At 35.3% G+C, this 18,314-nt stretch overlaps 4 protein-coding genes across 5 annotated transcripts; 3 read left to right on the forward strand and 1 right to left on the reverse strand.

Annotated features, from left to right (window-relative positions):
- Positions 1–604: 604 nt before the first annotated feature.
- On the forward strand, positions 605–3,801 carry LOC107638613 (N6-mAMP deaminase). 2 transcript variants are annotated; one of them, XM_016341959.3, is made up of 10 exons: positions 605–808; positions 904–974; positions 1,350–1,441; positions 1,518–1,577; positions 1,656–1,951; positions 2,065–2,134; positions 2,713–2,826; positions 2,902–2,968; positions 3,159–3,263; positions 3,460–3,801. In XM_016341959.3, exons 1-10 carry the CDS (start codon positions 732–734, stop codon positions 3,612–3,614), a joined length of 1,107 nt encoding a protein of 368 aa, XP_016197445.1. In that variant the 5' UTR covers positions 605–731; the 3' UTR covers positions 3,615–3,801. The 2 variants fall into 2 exon arrangements, with proteins under 2 accessions (XP_016197445.1, XP_016197444.1); XM_016341958.3 differs by having other exon boundaries at positions 637–808; positions 3,451–3,801.
- A 1,116-nt stretch (positions 3,802–4,917) lies between these two features.
- On the forward strand, positions 4,918–12,992 carry LOC107638612 (phospholipase A I-like protein). The gene is made up of 18 exons (XM_016341956.3): positions 4,918–5,797; positions 6,208–6,355; positions 6,625–6,703; positions 6,776–6,929; positions 7,014–7,220; positions 7,306–7,551; positions 7,637–7,799; positions 7,882–8,142; positions 8,238–8,359; positions 8,564–8,725; positions 8,876–9,068; positions 9,163–9,299; positions 9,800–9,938; positions 10,124–10,327; positions 10,425–10,893; positions 10,982–11,198; positions 11,287–11,376; positions 11,986–12,992. The coding sequence occupies exons 1-18, from the start codon at positions 5,285–5,287 to the stop codon at positions 12,430–12,432; spliced, it is 3,951 nt and encodes a 1,316-aa protein (XP_016197442.1). The 5' UTR covers positions 4,918–5,284; the 3' UTR covers positions 12,433–12,992.
- An 844-nt stretch (positions 12,993–13,836) lies between these two features.
- Positions 13,837–14,539, forward strand: LOC107635898 (uncharacterized). Its single transcript, XM_016339447.3, has one exon. The coding sequence runs from the start codon at positions 13,978–13,980 to the stop codon at positions 14,317–14,319; it is 342 nt and encodes a 113-aa protein (XP_016194933.1). The 5' UTR covers positions 13,837–13,977; the 3' UTR covers positions 14,320–14,539.
- A 35-nt stretch (positions 14,540–14,574) lies between these two features.
- Positions 14,575–17,968, reverse strand: LOC107637534 (putative serine/threonine-protein kinase PBL23). Its single transcript, XM_016340942.3, has 5 exons — positions 17,597–17,968; positions 16,045–16,220; positions 15,783–15,972; positions 15,297–15,685; positions 14,575–15,195 (listed from the first exon to the last, which is right to left on the reverse strand). Exons 1-5 carry the CDS (start codon positions 17,736–17,738, stop codon positions 14,905–14,907), a joined length of 1,188 nt encoding a protein of 395 aa, XP_016196428.1. The 5' UTR covers positions 17,739–17,968; the 3' UTR covers positions 14,575–14,904.
- Between the last annotated feature and the right edge of the window lie 346 nt (positions 17,969–18,314).

The raw sequence follows: 18,314 nt of genomic DNA on the forward strand, positions 1-18,314 counted from the left end.
TTATAATTTTTTGTTATATCAAAATAAAAAATACTAAACACATTGATATAAAATTCAATATAATAATTAATTAAATAAAATTAAATTAAATATTTTAATATTAAAAATATAAATTAAGAATTATTAAATAATAATTAAACTTTTTGTATTACTAAGATTTGAAGCAGGCGTTAAGAAGAAAGAATAAGAAAATAGAGAGAGGTAATGAAAGAAGCAAGCAGCCTGAGAAAGCCTCTGGCCATCCCTGTTGTATGTATATAAATAATAATAAATTATTTAGTAATCAAAGAAAATCAGCTAACAAAAACAGTTATAGCACTGTTAGGCCAACAATTTTTTAACTTTTGGGCCAGCAAACAACCAGCATAAACATGTTAACAAAAGTGGATGTAAACTTAACAAATAAAAAACAAATACATATAAAGAAAATATCAGCATAAAAACGCATGCTGGCTGAATGATGATTAAATTTTGATATATTTGCTGGTTCGTGAAAATTTTCGTTGTCTTATTTAGTATTCACTAATTGTTGCGACAATTACCGAAAGGGTAATTAGTAATTAGGCTAATTAGTAGTGGGTGTTAGGTGTTAGTAATTAGTAGTGATGCTTTTCTATAAATATATATAGTGTTAGCCCCTGTTTCAATATACATAGCACTTTCACTTATATATTATTCTCTCCATTCTTGTTCTTGCTTTGAGATTCATTCACTAATTAACAAAGAAGAACATGGAGTGGTGGGTGTCAATGCCAAAGGTGGAGTTGCATGCTCATCTCAATGGATCCATTAGAGACTCCACACTCCTGTATGTATATCCATATCTCTATCTTCTCATCTTCATCATTATCCTTTTATTCTTTTCTTTTTTTTAATTATTATCTATATTCATTTATTTTGCAGAGAACTCACAAAGGCCTTAGGTGAAAAGGGTGTTATAAATTTCTCTCAAGTGGAGCATATTATCATGAAGTGTATGTATATTAATAACCTTTTATTATTATTATTGTTTATCTTTTTGGCTCCTAAAAGACAAGCACGCACAACCTATAAAGTCCCTCTTTATGTTCCTACTTGATTTTGATTCTTGATGCATTGTGTGTAAGCCTTTTAGCTCAATTTTATTAACAAGAGGGACAAAAAGGCATATCTACGAGTTAGTTATTAACATTCTTGCATGTTGCGTTATTGGAATCTATTTTAAATTATTTATGTTTCAAGAGAAAATTAAAACATGACATGACAACTTAACTGCTTTCATTTTTGTGCTTTTTGTGTCCCTTTTTTTGTTCCCTGAAAATTCAGTTTTTTTTAAGTATTAATTATGATGCCTTTATACACACAAACAGATAATCGCTCCGTGAAAGAAGTATTCCAGTTATTTGACCTCATACGCATTCTTACCACCGATCATGCTATTGTTACAAGAATCACCAGAGAGGTATATATATTATTTATATTCCATATAAAAATTATAAGATACTGATTTATGAATGTTTTGAAAAAAAAAAAAATAGGTGATTGAAGATTTTGCGTCAGAGAATGTGGTGTACCTGGAGTTAAGAACTACTCCAAAGGTAATTAAATTAACTTAATTTCAGTTATTGATATTAATTAATTTTGGTAACTGAAAATGTTTAGTTGATTCTATGCAGAGGAATGAAGCCATAGGAATGACCAAAGGTTCCTATATTGAGGCAGTATTAGAAGGTCTAAGGTCGGTTACTTCGGTAGATGTGAATTTTATTCCACACCACAAAGAAGATTCTAGAACTCTTTTCAGTCCTAACAATGGAAGTTCTAGAAAAAGAATATATGTTCGGCTTCTGTTGAGCATTGATCGGAGGGAGACAACGGAAGCAGCCATGGAAACCGTCAAGCTTGCACTTGAAATGAAGCAGTTTGGAGTCGTCGGAATCGACCTCTCCGGAAATCCACTTGTTGGTGACTGGTAATTGATAGCTGAGAGTTGTTATATGATAATTTAGTCAAATTATTTAATGACTTTCAATTATTAATTTCATGATGTATTTAAATTTTGTATTTTGTATTTTTTATTTTTAGGAATACTTATTTGCCTGCACTAAAATTCGCTCGCAATCAAGGTCTTTATGTATCTCTTCATTGTGGCGAGGTGAGTTTCACTTTTGAAGATCATAATTAGGGGTGTAAGTTACTGAATTGGACCGAAAATTACTGCAAAATCGAACCGAAAATTACAACAACGGATTTAAAATCGAAATTGTTTTTTTTTTTTACAAAACCAATCGGTTCGGTTTGGTTTTCGGTTGGCTCGATAGGAACCGAACCGAAGATATGCATACATTTTAATGTTTTAACCATTTTAACTTTTAACTTAGTAATAAAAATTCCCAACTCCTAACCATTTCAATGTTTTACTCTTATTATTTTAGTTTATTGACTATTTTAAACATCTAATTATTGTGATTCATATTCTACTCATTAGAAATTAAAAACCAAAAAACCGACCGAACTAAACCGTTGTTGGTTCGGTTTGGTTCGATTCGGTTCGATTGTTGTAAAAACAGCAAACCGAACAGTTGTGTGTCTATAGAAACCGAACATATCAGTTTGGTTGGTTTTTGGTCCAAAATCAAATCAAACCGAACCGTTAACACCCCTGATCATAATTGTGATTCCTTAAGTTTTAACTATTATATTCACCTGCAATGTATGCTTTTTGTTTTTTAGATACCGAATCCTAAGGAGATTCACCAGATGCTTGATTTTAAGCCTGAGAGAATTGGCCATGCAATTTGCTTCGAAAAGGAACACTGGGAAATCCTCAAGTCTTCCAAGATTCCGGTAGTTATATTTTCTTTTGTATAGCATATTGCCACTATGAAGATTATTATTGTCTTGATTTTTTTTTCTTTTCAGGTTGAAATCTGTCTGACGTCAAACATTAGGACATTGACGGTTCGATCAATACATGTTCACCATTTTGGTAGGTGGTTAGTGAACCATGAAATTTTTTATATAATAAAGTGAAAATATATGTACGACTTTATATAAAGTTGATAGTTGATAATTATTAAATAATTTGATAAATTTAACTAAATTGTCGTATAACTGCTTTTAATTATCAACTTTCTTAATATGAAATTATGTTGCAATTAACATATATAATGATGCAGTTGGTTTGTACAAGACAAAACATCCCGTAGTCCTCTGCACCGATGACTCCGGCGTGTTTTCCACCAGTCTCTCGAAGGAATATAAGATTGCTGCCGATGCATTCGGTAGGTTTTCATCACTTTACTCACCGGTAAAAATTCAGGTGCAATTAAAGTGAAGTTGATAAATAAAAATCGTTAAATGACAATTAATTAAACCTGTCAAATCATCTAACTGACTCTTAAGTTTTCAACTTTGAAGTTACCTTTGACTTTGTTTTTTTTTAATTCTTTGATAACTTGCATGTGCAAGTCTTTACAGGGCTGGGAAAGAGGGAATTGTTTGAATTATCAAGAAATGCTGTGGAGTTAATATTTGCAGAGAGGCAAGTTCAGGAAGATTTAACAAAATATTTCGATTCAGTTGCAAAAACTATGGGAGTCTATAAGAACAAAATCCATTCTTATGAATTATAGGTTAATACAATTACCATGATTTAGTTATTCTGACGTAGATATTAAAATTAGTCCTTTACATAATGATTCATTGTTAAAGTGATGACTATTCAATCATGTCATTAGAGATAAGATATATTCTGGCAATATCTTTTTTTTTGTCATGATTTTGATATAATTAAAGAGAGATTTGATGTTTTTGTTAACATATATTGGGCCCAAAGAACGGCCAACCTTTGTGGATTGGGCCGTTAAAAACATATCATGAGCGTGAACGGGAAAAAAATACCAGCCCAAAAAAGAAGAAAAAAGAATCTAATGCAACCACTATAGTTATATTTTCAGTAAAATGATTATTATAATGTTATATTTATTTTTCCTGTATCAAAGTTAATCATGAAATACATTTATGTTGAGAATGAAAGATGGAGAACCCAGATCATAAAACAGCATAGCCACAGCCAAACGTGGATTATTAATGAATAGCATTTCTTTCTCAATTGTTTCTTTGGAATTTGAAAAGAAAATTAAAGGGTTTAACATATTGAAGGGTGGCTTATTGAATAAGAATATTAATAAAGAAGCAATATTTAAGGTTTCACACGGGTAAATAAATGGATAAACTAACATTGAAGAAGACAACCATAAATTGATCACAACCCTTCCCTCCTTTTTGTCAACGAATTCAGTGCAAGTTTTATGATACTTATATCATTGTAATCATATTCCTAAATCATATAACATGTAATATATTTATAATTTTTTCTTTTTGAAAAAATTTACGAAGGTGGTCAAAGTCTTCATTCAAATTTAGAACATTATGCAGCTTCAATTGGAAAATCGAGATTATTAAACGTTAATCATAGTTTGTGATCAACCTAATTCAAATTGAGATTCTCTAAATTATTCTTTTTATTAACAAAAAAAAAAAAAAAAATCAACCAATGTCGGTGGATGGTGGCCAATGAGTCAAAGACGGAAACCATGGCTGCATCCTTCAAATATGTCAATCTACCTAAATCACTAAAAACACAATATCATTCTAATCACATCAGATTAGTCAAATATAATTATTTTTTAGGTAGTATAATTTTATATACCTTGTTAATTTACCAAAAATAAAAAATACACTTCAAAGTCCCATAATTTTTTTACAACTGGGATAACACCCTTTTTCTTTTAAATCTCGACTTTGATAAATTGACATTAAAAAACTTGATCGCCTTAATAATAAGCTTATTTAACTTAGATTATTTGGAGTTGAATAATTATATTTAAATTTTAATTTAGTTATATATATATAGACTCGAAATTAATTTTGCAATAACGATATGATGATTTGGACAACATTAGCACAATTTCTGAATTTCATATAAGCAAAGTAAATACGACGCCGCCGTCTACTTCAAACAAAGAAAACGACAACGCGTTTACCGTCGTCTTCTTTCTACTTCTTCTTCTTCCTCCTCGATCTCCGTCTAAACCTTACAAAGCTTGCAGTTTCTATATCTTCACATTTCCACAGGAATAACTTCGATCGCATTCGCACTTCGAATCCCAGTTCAATCTCCGAGTCCCTGCTTCCCTGATTTCACTCCATTCGATTCATTCTCGGTTCTTCAGGGAGCGTGATCCTTGGCAGAACCTGAATGTCGATACTTCGATGACACCATAGCTGAAGATTCGGCACAATGTCTTGGGGATTGGGGTGGAAGAGGCCCTCCGAGATCTTCCACCTCACTCTCAACTACGGCACCGACGATCTGCGAGAAGCTCTCAATCGCACGTCATCTGCGTCGGCTTCTTCACTGATCCCGCAGGAGCAGGAGCTAGGGTTCCGTATCGAGCTGGAATGGTCGGCGTCGGAGGATGAGGATCAGACGGCGCTCAAGCTTCAGTCGCAGCTAATGGTGGCTCTGCCGTTGCCGCAGGACACCGTAGTTGTGGAGCTGAGGCCGAAGGAGGACGATGATGGCGTGAATTTGAACATGGAGGTTTTGAAGAGGAGGGAACCGCTCAGGGCCATCACGATGAGCAAGGCTGTTGCCTCGGGGCAGCATAGCGATGGCACCAGTGTTCTGATTCGGCTTCTGCGGTCTAATTTGGCCTCCTCTGCGCCGCCGGCGGTGGCCGAGGGGGTTGCTGGATGTGGCGACCATTGGAGTAGTGTATCGGTGCTTAGTCTCTGCGGCTGTGGCTTATCGGTGAGCTTTTGTATTTTTTGTGGAATGAATTTTTGCAACCTATGTGATATTGTGGTTTTTTTGTGCAAGAGAAAATTCAATTGTAGCTTTTCTTTGGTCGTAAGGTATCGAATGCTTTGATATTTTTGTGGCTTGTGATTTTGTTTTCCCTGGGATTAAGAAGATATACAGTCCCATCGTATTGTGGACTGGTAACTTCTGACAAGTGAATTTTGTGAACCTGGTAGCTTAAGATGCTAATGTGGTATGGAGGATGATTTCCAAATTGTAGGAATTCGCTATGGAAGACTTGAATTGTGTGATTCTGTGTTGCTCTTTATTTTCCTGGTATTTTAGGATGTGATTCAATTCTTTTGAGTTGGTTGGAAGTTGAACTCACTTGAGTTGGATCAATGCATGCTTTTGCACAGGTGCTTCCAGTACAGCTTACTCAGTTGCCACATCTTGAAAAACTTATTCTTGACAACAACAAACTGACAGTTTTGCCTCCTGATCTTGGTCAGCAGAGAAGCTTAAGAGTGCTCAGAGTTGACAACAACATGCTTATTTCTGTGCCTGGTAAGCTTTCATGTGAGAATTGCCAGTGTGTGTGGGTTGTAAATTCCTAATAAGTATAGCAAGTAATCACGGGGAGACAAGACTAGCATAAAGTAACAAGCCATGCTTCTACTACTGCGCTAGATATACTAGATAATTAGATGCTTCTAACTGGGAAAGCTTAGCTTGTACTGTTTACTGTTCAATGTGGCCCCTATGCTGGTTAGATATTTCCTTTAAGTAACTGAGACCTTTGGGTGATGTATCTGATTTTTTAGTTTTTTGAGCAGTTGAACTGAGACAGTGTGTTAAGTTGGAGGAGTTGTCATTGGAACACAACAAGCTAGTTCGACCACTTCTTGACTTCAGGTTTTTGGACATGACCATTTAATATAAAAATACTTTATACTCAGACCTTATTGTTACCTATGGTTATGACAGGGCTATGGCTGAACTACGGGTGCTCAGGCTATTTGGAAATCCTCTGGAGTTTCTTCCTGAAATTTTGCCCCTCGTCAAACTTCGCCACCTTTCACTCGCAAATATTAGGATTGTGGCAGATGATAATTTGAGATCAATCAATGTGCAAATAGAGGTGGCTTTTTTTATAACAAATAACTGGACTATTCTCTTGAAACCCTTTGAATATTCAGCTAATGTTCTTTTCTGGTCATTGCAGATGGAAAACAATTCGTATTTTGCATCTAGGCATAAACTCAGTGCCTTCTTTTCTCTTATATTCCGCTTTTCTTCTTGTCATCACCCTTTATTAGCCTCTGCACTTGCAAAGATAATGCAAGATGTAGGAAATAGAGTGGTTGTTGGCAAAGATGAGAATGCAGTGAGACAGCTTATTAGCATGATAAGTAGTGACAACCATCATGTGGTATATTTCAATGGTTCTAGACATCAGAATATGTTAATAATATCTTGCCGTTTTTGGGATTGTGACCATCCTTATTATATTACAGGTTGAACAAGCCTGCTATGCTCTTTCAGCTCTTGCCTCCGATGTGTCTGTTGCACTGCAGCTGATCAAAGCAGATATCATGCAACCCATTGGAACAGTTATGAAATCTATGGGTCGGGAAGAGGTAATATCTGTATTGCAAGTTGTGGTGAAGTTGGCTTTCGCATCTGATGCTGTAGCTGAGAAGATGTTGAACAAGGATGTTCTGAAATCTTTGAAAAATTTGTGTGCCCATAAAGATCCAGAGGCAAGTTTTCTAGCATCTGGTCATAGCCAGCAGTCTAACGGATTAATTTCACGTCCGTTAATTTTTTATGTTTGTCTTTCTATAGGTACAACGGTTAGCTCTGTTAGCTGTTGGCAACTTGGCTTTCTGTCCAGAGAATCGTCGTATACTTGTTACTTCTGAGAGCTTGCGAGAATTTCTCTTACGACTGACTGTTGCAGTTGAGCCACGTGTTTATAAAGCTGCTGCTCGTGCTTTGGCAATTCTTGGTCTGTCTCTATGATGTATCTGTGTTTTCCCGAAAGTTTTATCTGATTATTGGGCAGCTCTTTTAATTTTATGCCTTTGTAGGAGAAAATGAGAACCTGCGACGTGCAATAAGAGGGAGACAAGTGCCGAAGCAAGGACTCCGCATACTCTCAATGGATGGAGGGGGGATGAAAGGTCTGGCAACTGTGAGAATGCTTAAGGAAATTGAAAGGGGAACTGGAAAACAAATACATGAGTTGTTTGATTTAATATGTGGCACATCAACGGGTGGAATGCTGGCTGTTGCCCTTGGGATTAAGTTGATGACTTTGGAACAATGTGAAGATATATACAAAAATCTTGGTGAGGATGCTCCTTAGGACTCTCATGAATATTACATATTGATCTATAAATTCCCCTTCAATATTAAGTGAAATATTGACTGGCATTTGAACCAGGGAAGGTTGTTTTTGCTGAACCTGTGCCCAAGGATAATGAAGCTGCTACCTGGAAAGAAAAGTTAGATCAACTATATAAGAGTTCATCACAGAGTTTTAGAGTTGTTGTTCATGGATCAAAAGTATGGATGCCATCTTCTCTTGTTATATTCAACATATGCTTTTGTAACTTCCTCTATTTTTTCTCGATAGCAGCATGTATCTTGGAAATTCTGAGATGACATGGTATAGTTTAGGATTAAGTTTTATGCTTTCCATTATCGGTTTGTTATATTCTATAGAAAAAAGATATTGTAAAATTTGAATTATGAATTATTATTTTGCAGCACAGTGCAGAGCAGTTTGAGAGTCTATTGAAAGAATTGTGTGATGATGAGGATGGGGATCTAATGATAGATTCTGCTGTAAAAAATGTGCCAAAAGTTTTTGTTGTATCAACCCTGGTGAGCGTCATGCCTGGACAGCCCTTCATATTCCGCAATTATCAGGTGGGAGGCTAATATTTTTTCTTTTCCATGGTTTTGCTGGATGATAATAAAATTACAGCTTGTTCATGTATGTTTTACTAATATATTATTTCTCACTCTCTCTCACCATAAACATTCGTGTACATATACAATTTTATTATCTGAATGCAGTATCCTGCTGGTACACCAGAGGTGGCTCTTACGACATCAGAAAGTTCAGGGGTAACCTTGTTGGCTCCTTCTTCAACAGGTGCACCAGTTGGCTCTAAGCGCAGTGCGTTCATTGGAAGCTGTAAGCATCAAGTGTGGCAGGCTATCAGAGCTTCATCTGCTGCGCCTTATTATCTTGATGATTTTTCAGATGGTACCAACTGCATTGCTATTGTTTACATTCCGTTACAAAAATATTTGTTCCATTATTAACTTTTTAATCTTTTCATCTTGCATCGTGCCTTAAGATATTAATCGCTGGCAAGATGGTGCAATAGTGGCAAACAATCCAACAGTTTTTGCCATAAGAGAAGCCCAGCTTCTGTGGCCTGACACAAAAATTGATTGCCTGGTTTCATTAGGGTGTGGTTCTATTCCAACAAAGGTAACTACTCATTTCTGTATGCTAGTTCCACATTCATGTTGTGTAATTATCTAGAAATGTCTTTTATTATTATTATTGTTGTTGTGTTTTTTTTGATGTAGTTGTCGATTCTTATATCTTGTTTTGAGGTTCTCCTCTCCTTCCATGCCCTTTGTAATGTCATACTCTTCTTTTAAATAACATTACTTCTTTGATTTGATTTGATTTGATTTTTTATTTTTTTAAATGTCAGGTTACACTGGACTTTATAGTTTGGTCTATGTATTATAGGGGACTGGATTGTCTCATTCGACAATTTAACATTAAAATGTCATGTGAAAATTTTCACCATTAATTAGATCCTTGGGTGTCACCTAAGTTAGGCCCACCTTAGTGAAAACCTACACATTATTAAGGTCATGTGAAAATTTTAACATAGTCTAGTAATATTGAATATAGGAGATATGTGATTGGCTTTGAAGCTCAAGTTAGAATATTATCATATGTATTTGCTTTGGTAGGTGCGGAAAGGGGGTTGGCGGTATCTGGATACAGGACAGGTATTGATCGAGAGTGCATGCTCTGTTGAGCGGGTTGAGGAAGTTTTAAGTACACTGCTGCCTATGCTTCCTGAGATACAGTATTTTCGTTTCAATCCTGGTACTTCATTTTTTTACATTGAGGAATTTGAAAAATATTTCTTTTTCTCTTCAGCTATTTCTATTTGAATCAAGTTGCTACATATTTCTTTTTACCGTTGAAGTGTAACTTTCTTCTCCTTATTTGATAGTGAAGTATCATTATATTCTCAGAAGAAATTTAGTTGTCTGTGCTTTGTCTTGCAGTTGATGAACGTTGTGATATGGAACTTGATGAGACGGATCCAACTGTCTGGATGAAACTGGAGTCTGCAGTTGATGAATATATACAAAAGAATTATCTGGCATTTGAAAATCTCTCTGAGAGATTGATTCTGCCTTTCCAGCATGAAGAGAAGCTTTTCGAGAATATAAGATCTAAAGTATCCAAGACAGGGGAATCAAATGAAGGTATTGTGGTTGACTTGCTTTCTATCATGCGAGGTTTCACTATTGATACTAATCTCTCATTTCAGAAATTAAGATTCTCTTCACTTTTCTTTGTCAGGTGCTAGTGGCCCTGCTTTGGGGTGGAGGCGAAATGTACTACTTGTGGAAGCTTTACATAATCCTGATGCAGGAAGATCAGTGCACCATGCTCGAGAGCTTGAGTCATTTTGTGCTCGGAGCGGGATACGTTTATCACTCATGCAGGGTTTGTCTCATATTGTAAGGACAGGGTTGACAACAACATTCGCTACTCCATTTGTGTCACCTCTGTTTACAGGAAGCTTCCCTTCAAGTCCACTTGTATATAGTCCTGATGTTGGTCAGAGGATTGGACGGATTGATCTGGTTCCACCTTTAAGTTTAGATGGCCCATCAGGGAAAATAGCTTCATCACCTCCAGCGTCTCCCCGAGGACTTAGACAGCTGTCGGCGCCTGTCAAATCATTGCATGAGAGATTGCAGAATTCACCACAATTGGGCGTTATACATTTGGCCCTTCAAAATGACTTAGATGGCTTAATTGTGAGGTATTTTCTTATATATATATTTGCTTATATATATTTATATTCAATTTAGATGGAAGGGTGATGTTGTGAGTGGTGACTATTTGTTCAGTTGGCAAAATGATGTATTCGTGGTGGCTGAGCCTGGAGAACATGCGGAGAAATTTCTACAGAGTGTTAAATGCAGTTTGTTATCTACAATGAGGAGCCACCGCAGAAAGGGTGCATCTCTGTTGTCCAATATTTCTACCATATCGGAGTTGGTTGCCTTTAAGCCCCATTTCCAAATTGGAGACATTGTCCATAGATACTTAAGCCGCCAAACCATGGTATGTCTTCTTCCCCTTATATTCTTCACAACTTTATTATTCAAATAATTACATGTATTTAAAAGCTGTTTGGTTATCTTCGTTAAAGGTTTTGGAAGATGAACAAGAAATAAGTTCCTACATGTTCCGCAGGACAGTCCCTTCTATGCATTTAACACCTGAGGATGTTCGATGGATGGTATGTGATTACATATTGTACAGATCTGTCTTTCCATCATCTTGGTGTTTTACTGTTTAACAAAACCTCGCCGGAAAAAGAGAGAAGAAAATACACATACGTCTGTTTAGAGATTTATAATAGAATCTATGTTTTACTGCTTAAGAAGTTTGATTATAGTTTATGATAATATATTACTATCAATGTGAGATATGGTCCGGTTTATTTTACTCAAACCTTTCTTTTGGCCTCCTTTTTTGTTTTTGTGAGTTTTTTTTTTTTTTAAATAATTGATCTAATTTTGAAACACTGTTTTTGATTGAAGAGAAGCAACAGTGATAACTTCCCTTTTGTTGTAGCATGTAGATGTTCTTAGCATCAATTATAACCAGAATTTTGCTTCCCATGTTTGCGGTTTCATGCAGAAGAGTTTCTGTAAATTTAATATCTTTTATATTAATATAAAAGAAAAACGAAATATCTTCTATCCCTTGCGCCAAAGCATTTTACTTTTTCCATGGGGATGGGAAAGAGTTTGCAAGCTGTGTGGGGATCTTGTTTCATTCAAAGAAATGTAATATATGACTCATTCCTGATTTCCTTCTTTAACCGACGCCTTAAATAACCTAGGTTGGAGCCTGGAGGGACAGGATCATCATTTGCACAGGTACATATGGACCCACTCAGGCTCTTATTAAGGCGTTTTTGGACTCTGGTGCAAAAGCGGTTATATGCCCTTCAAATGAACCCCCTGAAAGTCAGTTGGCTACATTTGATGGCACTGGGGAATTGTTTGTGATGGAAAATAATGGCAAGTTCGAAATTGGAGAGGATGAAGCAGATGATGACACTGCACCTGACAGTCCCTTAAGTGACTGGGAAGATAGTGATGCTGAGAAAAATGGTGACCGCACTTTGTCTTTTTGGAATGACGATGAAGTGGAACTGTCTCAATTTGTTTGCCATCTGTATGATTCATTGTTCAGGGAGGGTGCTAGTATCCATCTTGCTTTGGAACATGCTCTCGCCTCGCATAGGAGATTACGGTACGTGTGCCATCTCCCTCACATACAATAACTCTTTCGCCTGAAAAAAGGATGAGAAAAAACCAAAAAAACGCTCTTTCTTATAGAATTACAACGGATGTCCTATTCTGAGGATTTTGAGGGTTGTAGAGGATGTGCATCGTCTATTCTTTACTCCATGAGATAGGGATGTAGTATGTATCATTTTTTCCTTTGTTCTGTTGTTATGGTATTAAGATTTGATCTCAGCTGAATGCGGGGAATCTGATTGCTCCCTGACAAGTTGTTTTGGAGAAATAATTTATCCCCACCTTAACCATCTTGTGGATGATGGCCTTGTACTGAAATCTGTAAAGTTCACTGTACTGTACTCTAGAGTTAAAAGAGGGTAAAAAATGATTTAGGAATGGAAGTGTGTGTTTAGATAATTAGATAAAGTATTTTTAAGTTTCAGAGAGGTTTTTTTTTTTCGGATTTAAATGCTGGAATTGTATTTTCTGTATAATCTGTGTTCATTGGAGGTACCTTTTTTTTTAGTATATGGAACTTTATACCAAACTACTTGTATTTATATTTTACAAAACAATCCAAGCTGATTGATATTCCTCCGCTTAGGAATGATGGATCAGGATACTAAATTTTACTTTCCTTTGGATTCTATTCAGATTCATGTGATCGAAGAAATATTATAGAATATTAAAAAAAATAAAAAAAAAAACGTAAGAAATTGAGGAAGGGCAAATATAACATTTTTCGTTAGCTACTTGTCCACCTGATGGCAGGAAGAAAAGAAACTGCAACGAGAAGTCAAACTTCCATAATCGTTATTAATTTAAGGTCATTATTTCCTTACTTATGTACCTCTTCACTTTAAAAGATATTTTGGGTTCTTGTTATTTTATATTAGTGATCGATTAATATGATTATCTAGTAATGGAGCGAAGATACCAACAGCAATAAAACCAATAGAATTGATACCCAAAATGTTGATGATGATGATGATGACGATGAAAGATGAGCTCTTTTTCCAGTAGCCAAGGCATGAAAGGCGGAGAATAACTTTGACTATGAATTGACAGATTAAGAATAAAGTGAACCACTGAGCGCTCTTATTTTTTTCAAATTTGTCTGTACATTAATTTCAGAGGAATTTATGGAATATACAAAAGAATAAAACCTCTTTCATATGAGGATTATGTATGGTGACCACTAAACTAATAAAATTCCTAGCTACCACTTATCAGTGTCCATGAGAATCATATAAAAAGTTTTAAGGGTTAAAGCACATGCCCTGAAAACATGCTGGTTTTCTTTTTTCGTTGCAGAAACTTGGATATGATGACTGTATCAACTTTTTAATGTCTCCATTATGGAAAATTTCATGCTTTTACTTTTTCATAAAGCACTTCAGTATGCAATATTTATAATATCAAGATCCAAAGGTAAGATGCTCCCACATTGAAAATTAATTAATTGCAGAACCATCACCACACTTTGCTTCATTTAGAAGCCTCACTCACTTTCAAACTATATATCTATGCATTACAAGGAGCAATGCAGAATGAAGTGCAATAACTAACTACCATTCCAAAAGGAAATGGCTTTTCCTGCTCCAGTTGCCATAGGCACAAGGGGCACCATTGGATCTCTAGTGAGGAAGGAAATTGAATACTTCACCAAGTTTGAGTTAGCACAGAAACCTCAGCAACACTTTCTGGACATGAACATGGCTTCTTGCAGAAGCTTTTCCATGTCCAGCAGGTCAAGTCTCTGGGACTTGCTACCAACATGGAAGAGGAAGAAGAGAAAAGGCACAAGTGGGTTCTTCCTCCCCAAAATCTGTTCTGTATCAGAAGTAGCTGATAGCAATCAATTGAACAGAATTCCTGGTTACAGCTACAGGATTCTGAGGAATGACTTCAACAACTTTCACCTCTGAGCCTCTGATTCTCTTAAGAGTTCCTCACTTTCTTATAGTGTGTGGCAATGCAGCATATTCATGTTAACTTTCAAAATTGTGTTGCCAGACTCTGGCAACTTATCTCTTATTACTTTCCATGTTCACTGTTAGATCCTGTGTGTTTTATTTCATGCCTTCAATGTACTGCTAGCTTTACATATTCAAGATTTAATATAAAATCTCAGTGTTCTACAGATAAGAGTTAGCAGTGTGAAAGGATGGGACAGTAAACAATAAAAGAATGGCATGGTCAATTTTCATTATCAATTTCAAATATCTTGTAATTCGGGAGCTTACATTTTGTATTTTGGATTTCAATAACAGATATTCAAAGGTTGAAATGTAATAGAAACATGAATACTTGGGGGGAACTTAAAAAAGAAAAATTCTGAATCCAATGGATATCCTCATTCAATCCCCATAAAAAAGAAGGAAGAGAAAAAAGGACAGCCTAAAATTTTGGTACAGAAACAGAAGCATTCCTAAAGAAGTTCATATTTGTACAGCAACTTCTTCTTTGTTTTCTCAAATGTTATAGTGAATCCTACTTTGTGGTAAATGAAGCTATCCCCTTTGCTCTTCCTTGTTGAATGATTCTGCTGCTCTGAAAGATTCGACATGCCCGCCAGTTTTTACTGCTTCGCCAGCACCATCTTTTTCGTCGGTCTTGGTCGCCGATAGAATTGCTAGAGCCGTTACAACATCGTCCATGTCAGGTCGTTTCTCAGGATCCTCTTGGAGACACATTGCTGCCACTGCAAGTGCTTGAAATAGACCCTTTGCAGGGAACTGGCCATTAAGCAAAGGATCAGCAATTAGACTGAACTGCTTCTTATCCTTGAGAAGAGGTTGTGCCTGCCATATTCAAAACAAGTGCAACCATTAAGCTTCATGTTCCAAGATTCCTAATTAATATCACATGTGATTTTTGAAGAGGAAAATTGCATTTAACATACCCATTCAATCAAGTTTTGCTCCTCAATATCTCTTGTAGTGTCAATTACTCTCCTGCCAGTGATTATTTCCAAGAACACCACACCAAAACTGTAAACATCTGATTTTGTGGTTAATTGACCACCAGAAGCATATTCTGGTGCACAGTAGCCAAAGGTTCCCATCACCCTGGATGTGATAGTTCCCTGACCATTTGGAGCAATCTTAGCTAGTCCAAAATCGGAAAGTTTTGCATTGAAATCTTCGTCTAATAGTATATTAGATGACTTGAAATCACGATATATAACCGGAGGATCTGCAGAGCTATGCAAATACTCAAGCCCTCTGGCTGCTCCCTCAGCAATTTTCATCCTTGTGTGCCAATCCAAAGGCTTCTTACCCTCGCCTAGGTCTGCAATAATTTAAGTCTTTTCAGTACTGCAACCTATTTGTTCATGTTAAGAGAAAAAGATACAAAATTATGATCTTTCTGGTCACACCATACATACCTAGGAGGTGATTTTCCAAGCTTCCTTTGGCCATGTACTCATAGACCAAAACCCTATGTTCATCTTCTGTACAATAACCAACTAGCTGTACAAGGTTTGGATGCTTCACCAAACTTAGCATCAAAACCTCTGCATAAAATTCTCTTGTTCCTTGTGCTCCTTGCCTGTTCAGTTGCTTCATTGCTACATGCTGAACAACAAAATATTCAACATGAGATTCTCAGAACCTGTATTACGCAAGAGAGTGATACATCATACATACCTGATCACATATGTAACCTTTGTAGACAGAACCAAATCCTCCTTCTCCAAGAAGGTTATCAGAATTGAAATTTTCTGTTGCTTCAGCAATTTGATTGTATGTGAACACCTTGATATCATTCTTCACTTCTCCGTATTTTTTAATCTGTTCATTGATTTGTCTATGCTTGCTGCTACCTGCAGTTTTAGTCCATGTAATTTATATTAATGATCATCAACATTTCCATTTGAAGCATGACATTTCATGGATTATGCTCTAACTCAAACTCATTATGCAAAATTTTCTTCAAAAGCTATCATGGAATAATCTCTCTGGCTTCTGAAATCGAATTCATTAAGGCCACCTTCGATAAACAACTTAAATAAAATAGCAACTTATAAATAAGTTATTTTGTGTTTGAATTTTTAGTTATAAAAGTACTTATTTTAAAGTCGTAGCTCTTAGATAAATAACTCAAAAAATACCATTTTTTTTTCACAAAAAATGAATATTAAAACAACGATGATAACAAATACTTTTCTATAACCTAATCACTAAGATTACAATTGTTTAGGCAATTAATTCTTTATTTGCTCTCTTATTAATTCCATTTTTTAGGTAGAAACTGGTTCTTCTACTTCATCACGGTGTTCTTGTATGTGGTAAATAGTAATAAAATTTTAATTTACAATAATCTTGATGGCAATGCCAAAGAAATTATTGTGTAGTTAGTATTTGCTGTTTTATTATGTACGATATGGTAGATAAAAATAAAAAATAAATGTGAAATGTGTGTCAATGTATATTTTGTTACTGTTTTTTATTTTATTTTATTTCTATTAGAATTCCCTCCTCTTTTATTGGGATCAAGAATTTGCTATAACTAACTATAAAAATTATAGCAGCTATATAAAAATAAAATCTCATGGGAAAAAAATAAAATTAAATCTGAGATTTTATACCACTTAAATACAAATTTAATAATAAAAATAGAGTGGTAAAATGATTTAAAAAAAAAACTGGAAGGAATATATGCAATAAGCGGTTCAGATGGAACATTGTTTTAAAATAGTGGTAGAGGGTCAATATTTTTAGCAGATAAATCATTACGTGAAATTGATGGTGAAAAACGAATGCTTCTAACAGATGTAACCTTGGGTGAAAATGGGGGTGGGACTAGTATTTCCAGTATTTTTTTACAGAGCCAAAAATGAAAGTAGATTTTTTTGTTTTGAGGTTTTTTTTTTTTACGAAAATGAAAGAATGTCGAGGAGGAGAAGTCATATATTTTTACTTCTTCAAAAAGATATGAATTAACTTTTCGAAAAGTTAAAAGTTCTTTTTAAAATAGTGCAAAACAAGCGTATTGTGACTTTTCATAATTCAAAAGTCAGAAAAAGTAACTTCTGCTATTTCTCAAACGGACTCTAAATACCTTGCAGTATCAATTTATTATAATTATATAATTCCTTTCAAAATTTTCATGAACCACCCCTCTTCTTGATTTTCAAACCTCGAACCTGCTCTTTAATATATTAAACAAGAAGTAAATGCAACAGGGCAGATCAAATACCTGTTTTGAGTGACACAGCGGCGGCTAATGATTTGAATGTTATATAGCCTCTGGACATTCTCCGTTTTGCACTCTCTGCCAACGCTTCCCGGTAAGATGGCGATTCGACCTCAGCAGTCTTGCAGCAATTGAGGCAACTCATTTTCTCAAAACCTTATTTGTTGTTGGTGATTGGGTAGGGCTTTTGTTATTTCAAACAGTGAAGAACAAAGTTCTTGATCAACCCAAATAACTAACCAAGCAACCCCCCAGAACCAAATTGCATGCATATGCATGCATGCAATAGGCCTTGGAAGAAAACCAGAATAAGTCTATATTGGCACAACGTTGTGTTGTATTTTGGGCAGATTTTGAAACTACAAAACGTTGTGCAAGGTCCAAAGATTTGTCAAAGTTGTTTTATAGTATTTGTGTTTCTGAGGATGATATGATTTGCTTATTTTAGTTTATGGCATCGAAATGGATTTTCCCTTTGATGGTTAAACTTAGCTGGTTTTTAATTTGTGACATGTATAGGGAGAGATAAAGGTTATATTTTGCATGGTGGATGTGACAAGATACATAGTTGTTCTATTTTGGTTGTGGAAAATGACGTGGACAACCTTAATCACTTCTTTCTCTTCTTCTCTACTTTGACTTATTAGACTTGAAACCAGATATTTAGTAAAGTAAAACAATAATTTGAGAAAAAGATGCAACATTAATAATATTCATGCTA

This window comes from Arachis ipaensis, chromosome B4 (assembly GCF_059453495.1).
Source record: "Arachis ipaensis isolate K30076 ecotype BB chromosome B4, ASM5945349v1, whole genome shotgun sequence".
In the NCBI taxonomy this organism is placed as follows: domain Eukaryota; kingdom Viridiplantae; phylum Streptophyta; class Magnoliopsida; order Fabales; family Fabaceae; genus Arachis; species Arachis ipaensis.

What these genes read in the sequence shown, in the direction of transcription:
- LOC107638613 (XM_016341958.3), top strand. Translation starts at nt 732, where the DNA reads ATGGAGTGGTGGGTGTCAATGCCAAAGGTGGAGTTGCATGCTCATCTC. An exon ending in GGAGCATATTATCATGAAGT is followed by an intron (nt 975 to 1,349) that starts GTATGTATATTA and finishes ACACACAAACAG; the next exon opens with ATAATCGCTCCGTGAAAGAA. An exon ending in AGTTAAGAACTACTCCAAAG is followed by an intron (nt 1,578 to 1,655) that starts GTAATTAAATTA and finishes GATTCTATGCAG; the next exon opens with AGGAATGAAGCCATAGGAAT.
- LOC107638612 (XM_016341956.3), top strand. Translation starts at nt 5,285, where the DNA reads ATGTCTTGGGGATTGGGGTGGAAGAGGCCCTCCGAGATCTTCCACCTC. An exon ending in GTGCCCATAAAGATCCAGAG is followed by an intron (nt 7,552 to 7,636) that starts GCAAGTTTTCTA and finishes GTCTTTCTATAG; the next exon opens with GTACAACGGTTAGCTCTGTT. An exon ending in TCATATTCCGCAATTATCAG is followed by an intron (nt 8,726 to 8,875) that starts GTGGGAGGCTAA and finishes ATCTGAATGCAG; the next exon opens with TATCCTGCTGGTACACCAGA.
- LOC107635898 (XM_016339447.3), top strand. Translation starts at nt 13,978, where the DNA reads ATGGCTTTTCCTGCTCCAGTTGCCATAGGCACAAGGGGCACCATTGGA.
- LOC107637534 (XM_016340942.3), bottom strand. Translation starts at nt 17,738, where the DNA reads ATGAGTTGCCTCAATTGCTGCAAGACTGCTGAGGTCGAATCGCCATCT. An exon ending in AAGGTTACATATGTGATCAG is followed by an intron (nt 15,973 to 16,044) that starts GTATGTATGATG and finishes TTTGTTGTTCAG; the next exon opens with CATGTAGCAATGAAGCAACT. An exon ending in AGCAAAACTTGATTGAATGG is followed by an intron (nt 15,196 to 15,296) that starts GTATGTTAAATG and finishes TGAATATGGCAG; the next exon opens with GCACAACCTCTTCTCAAGGA.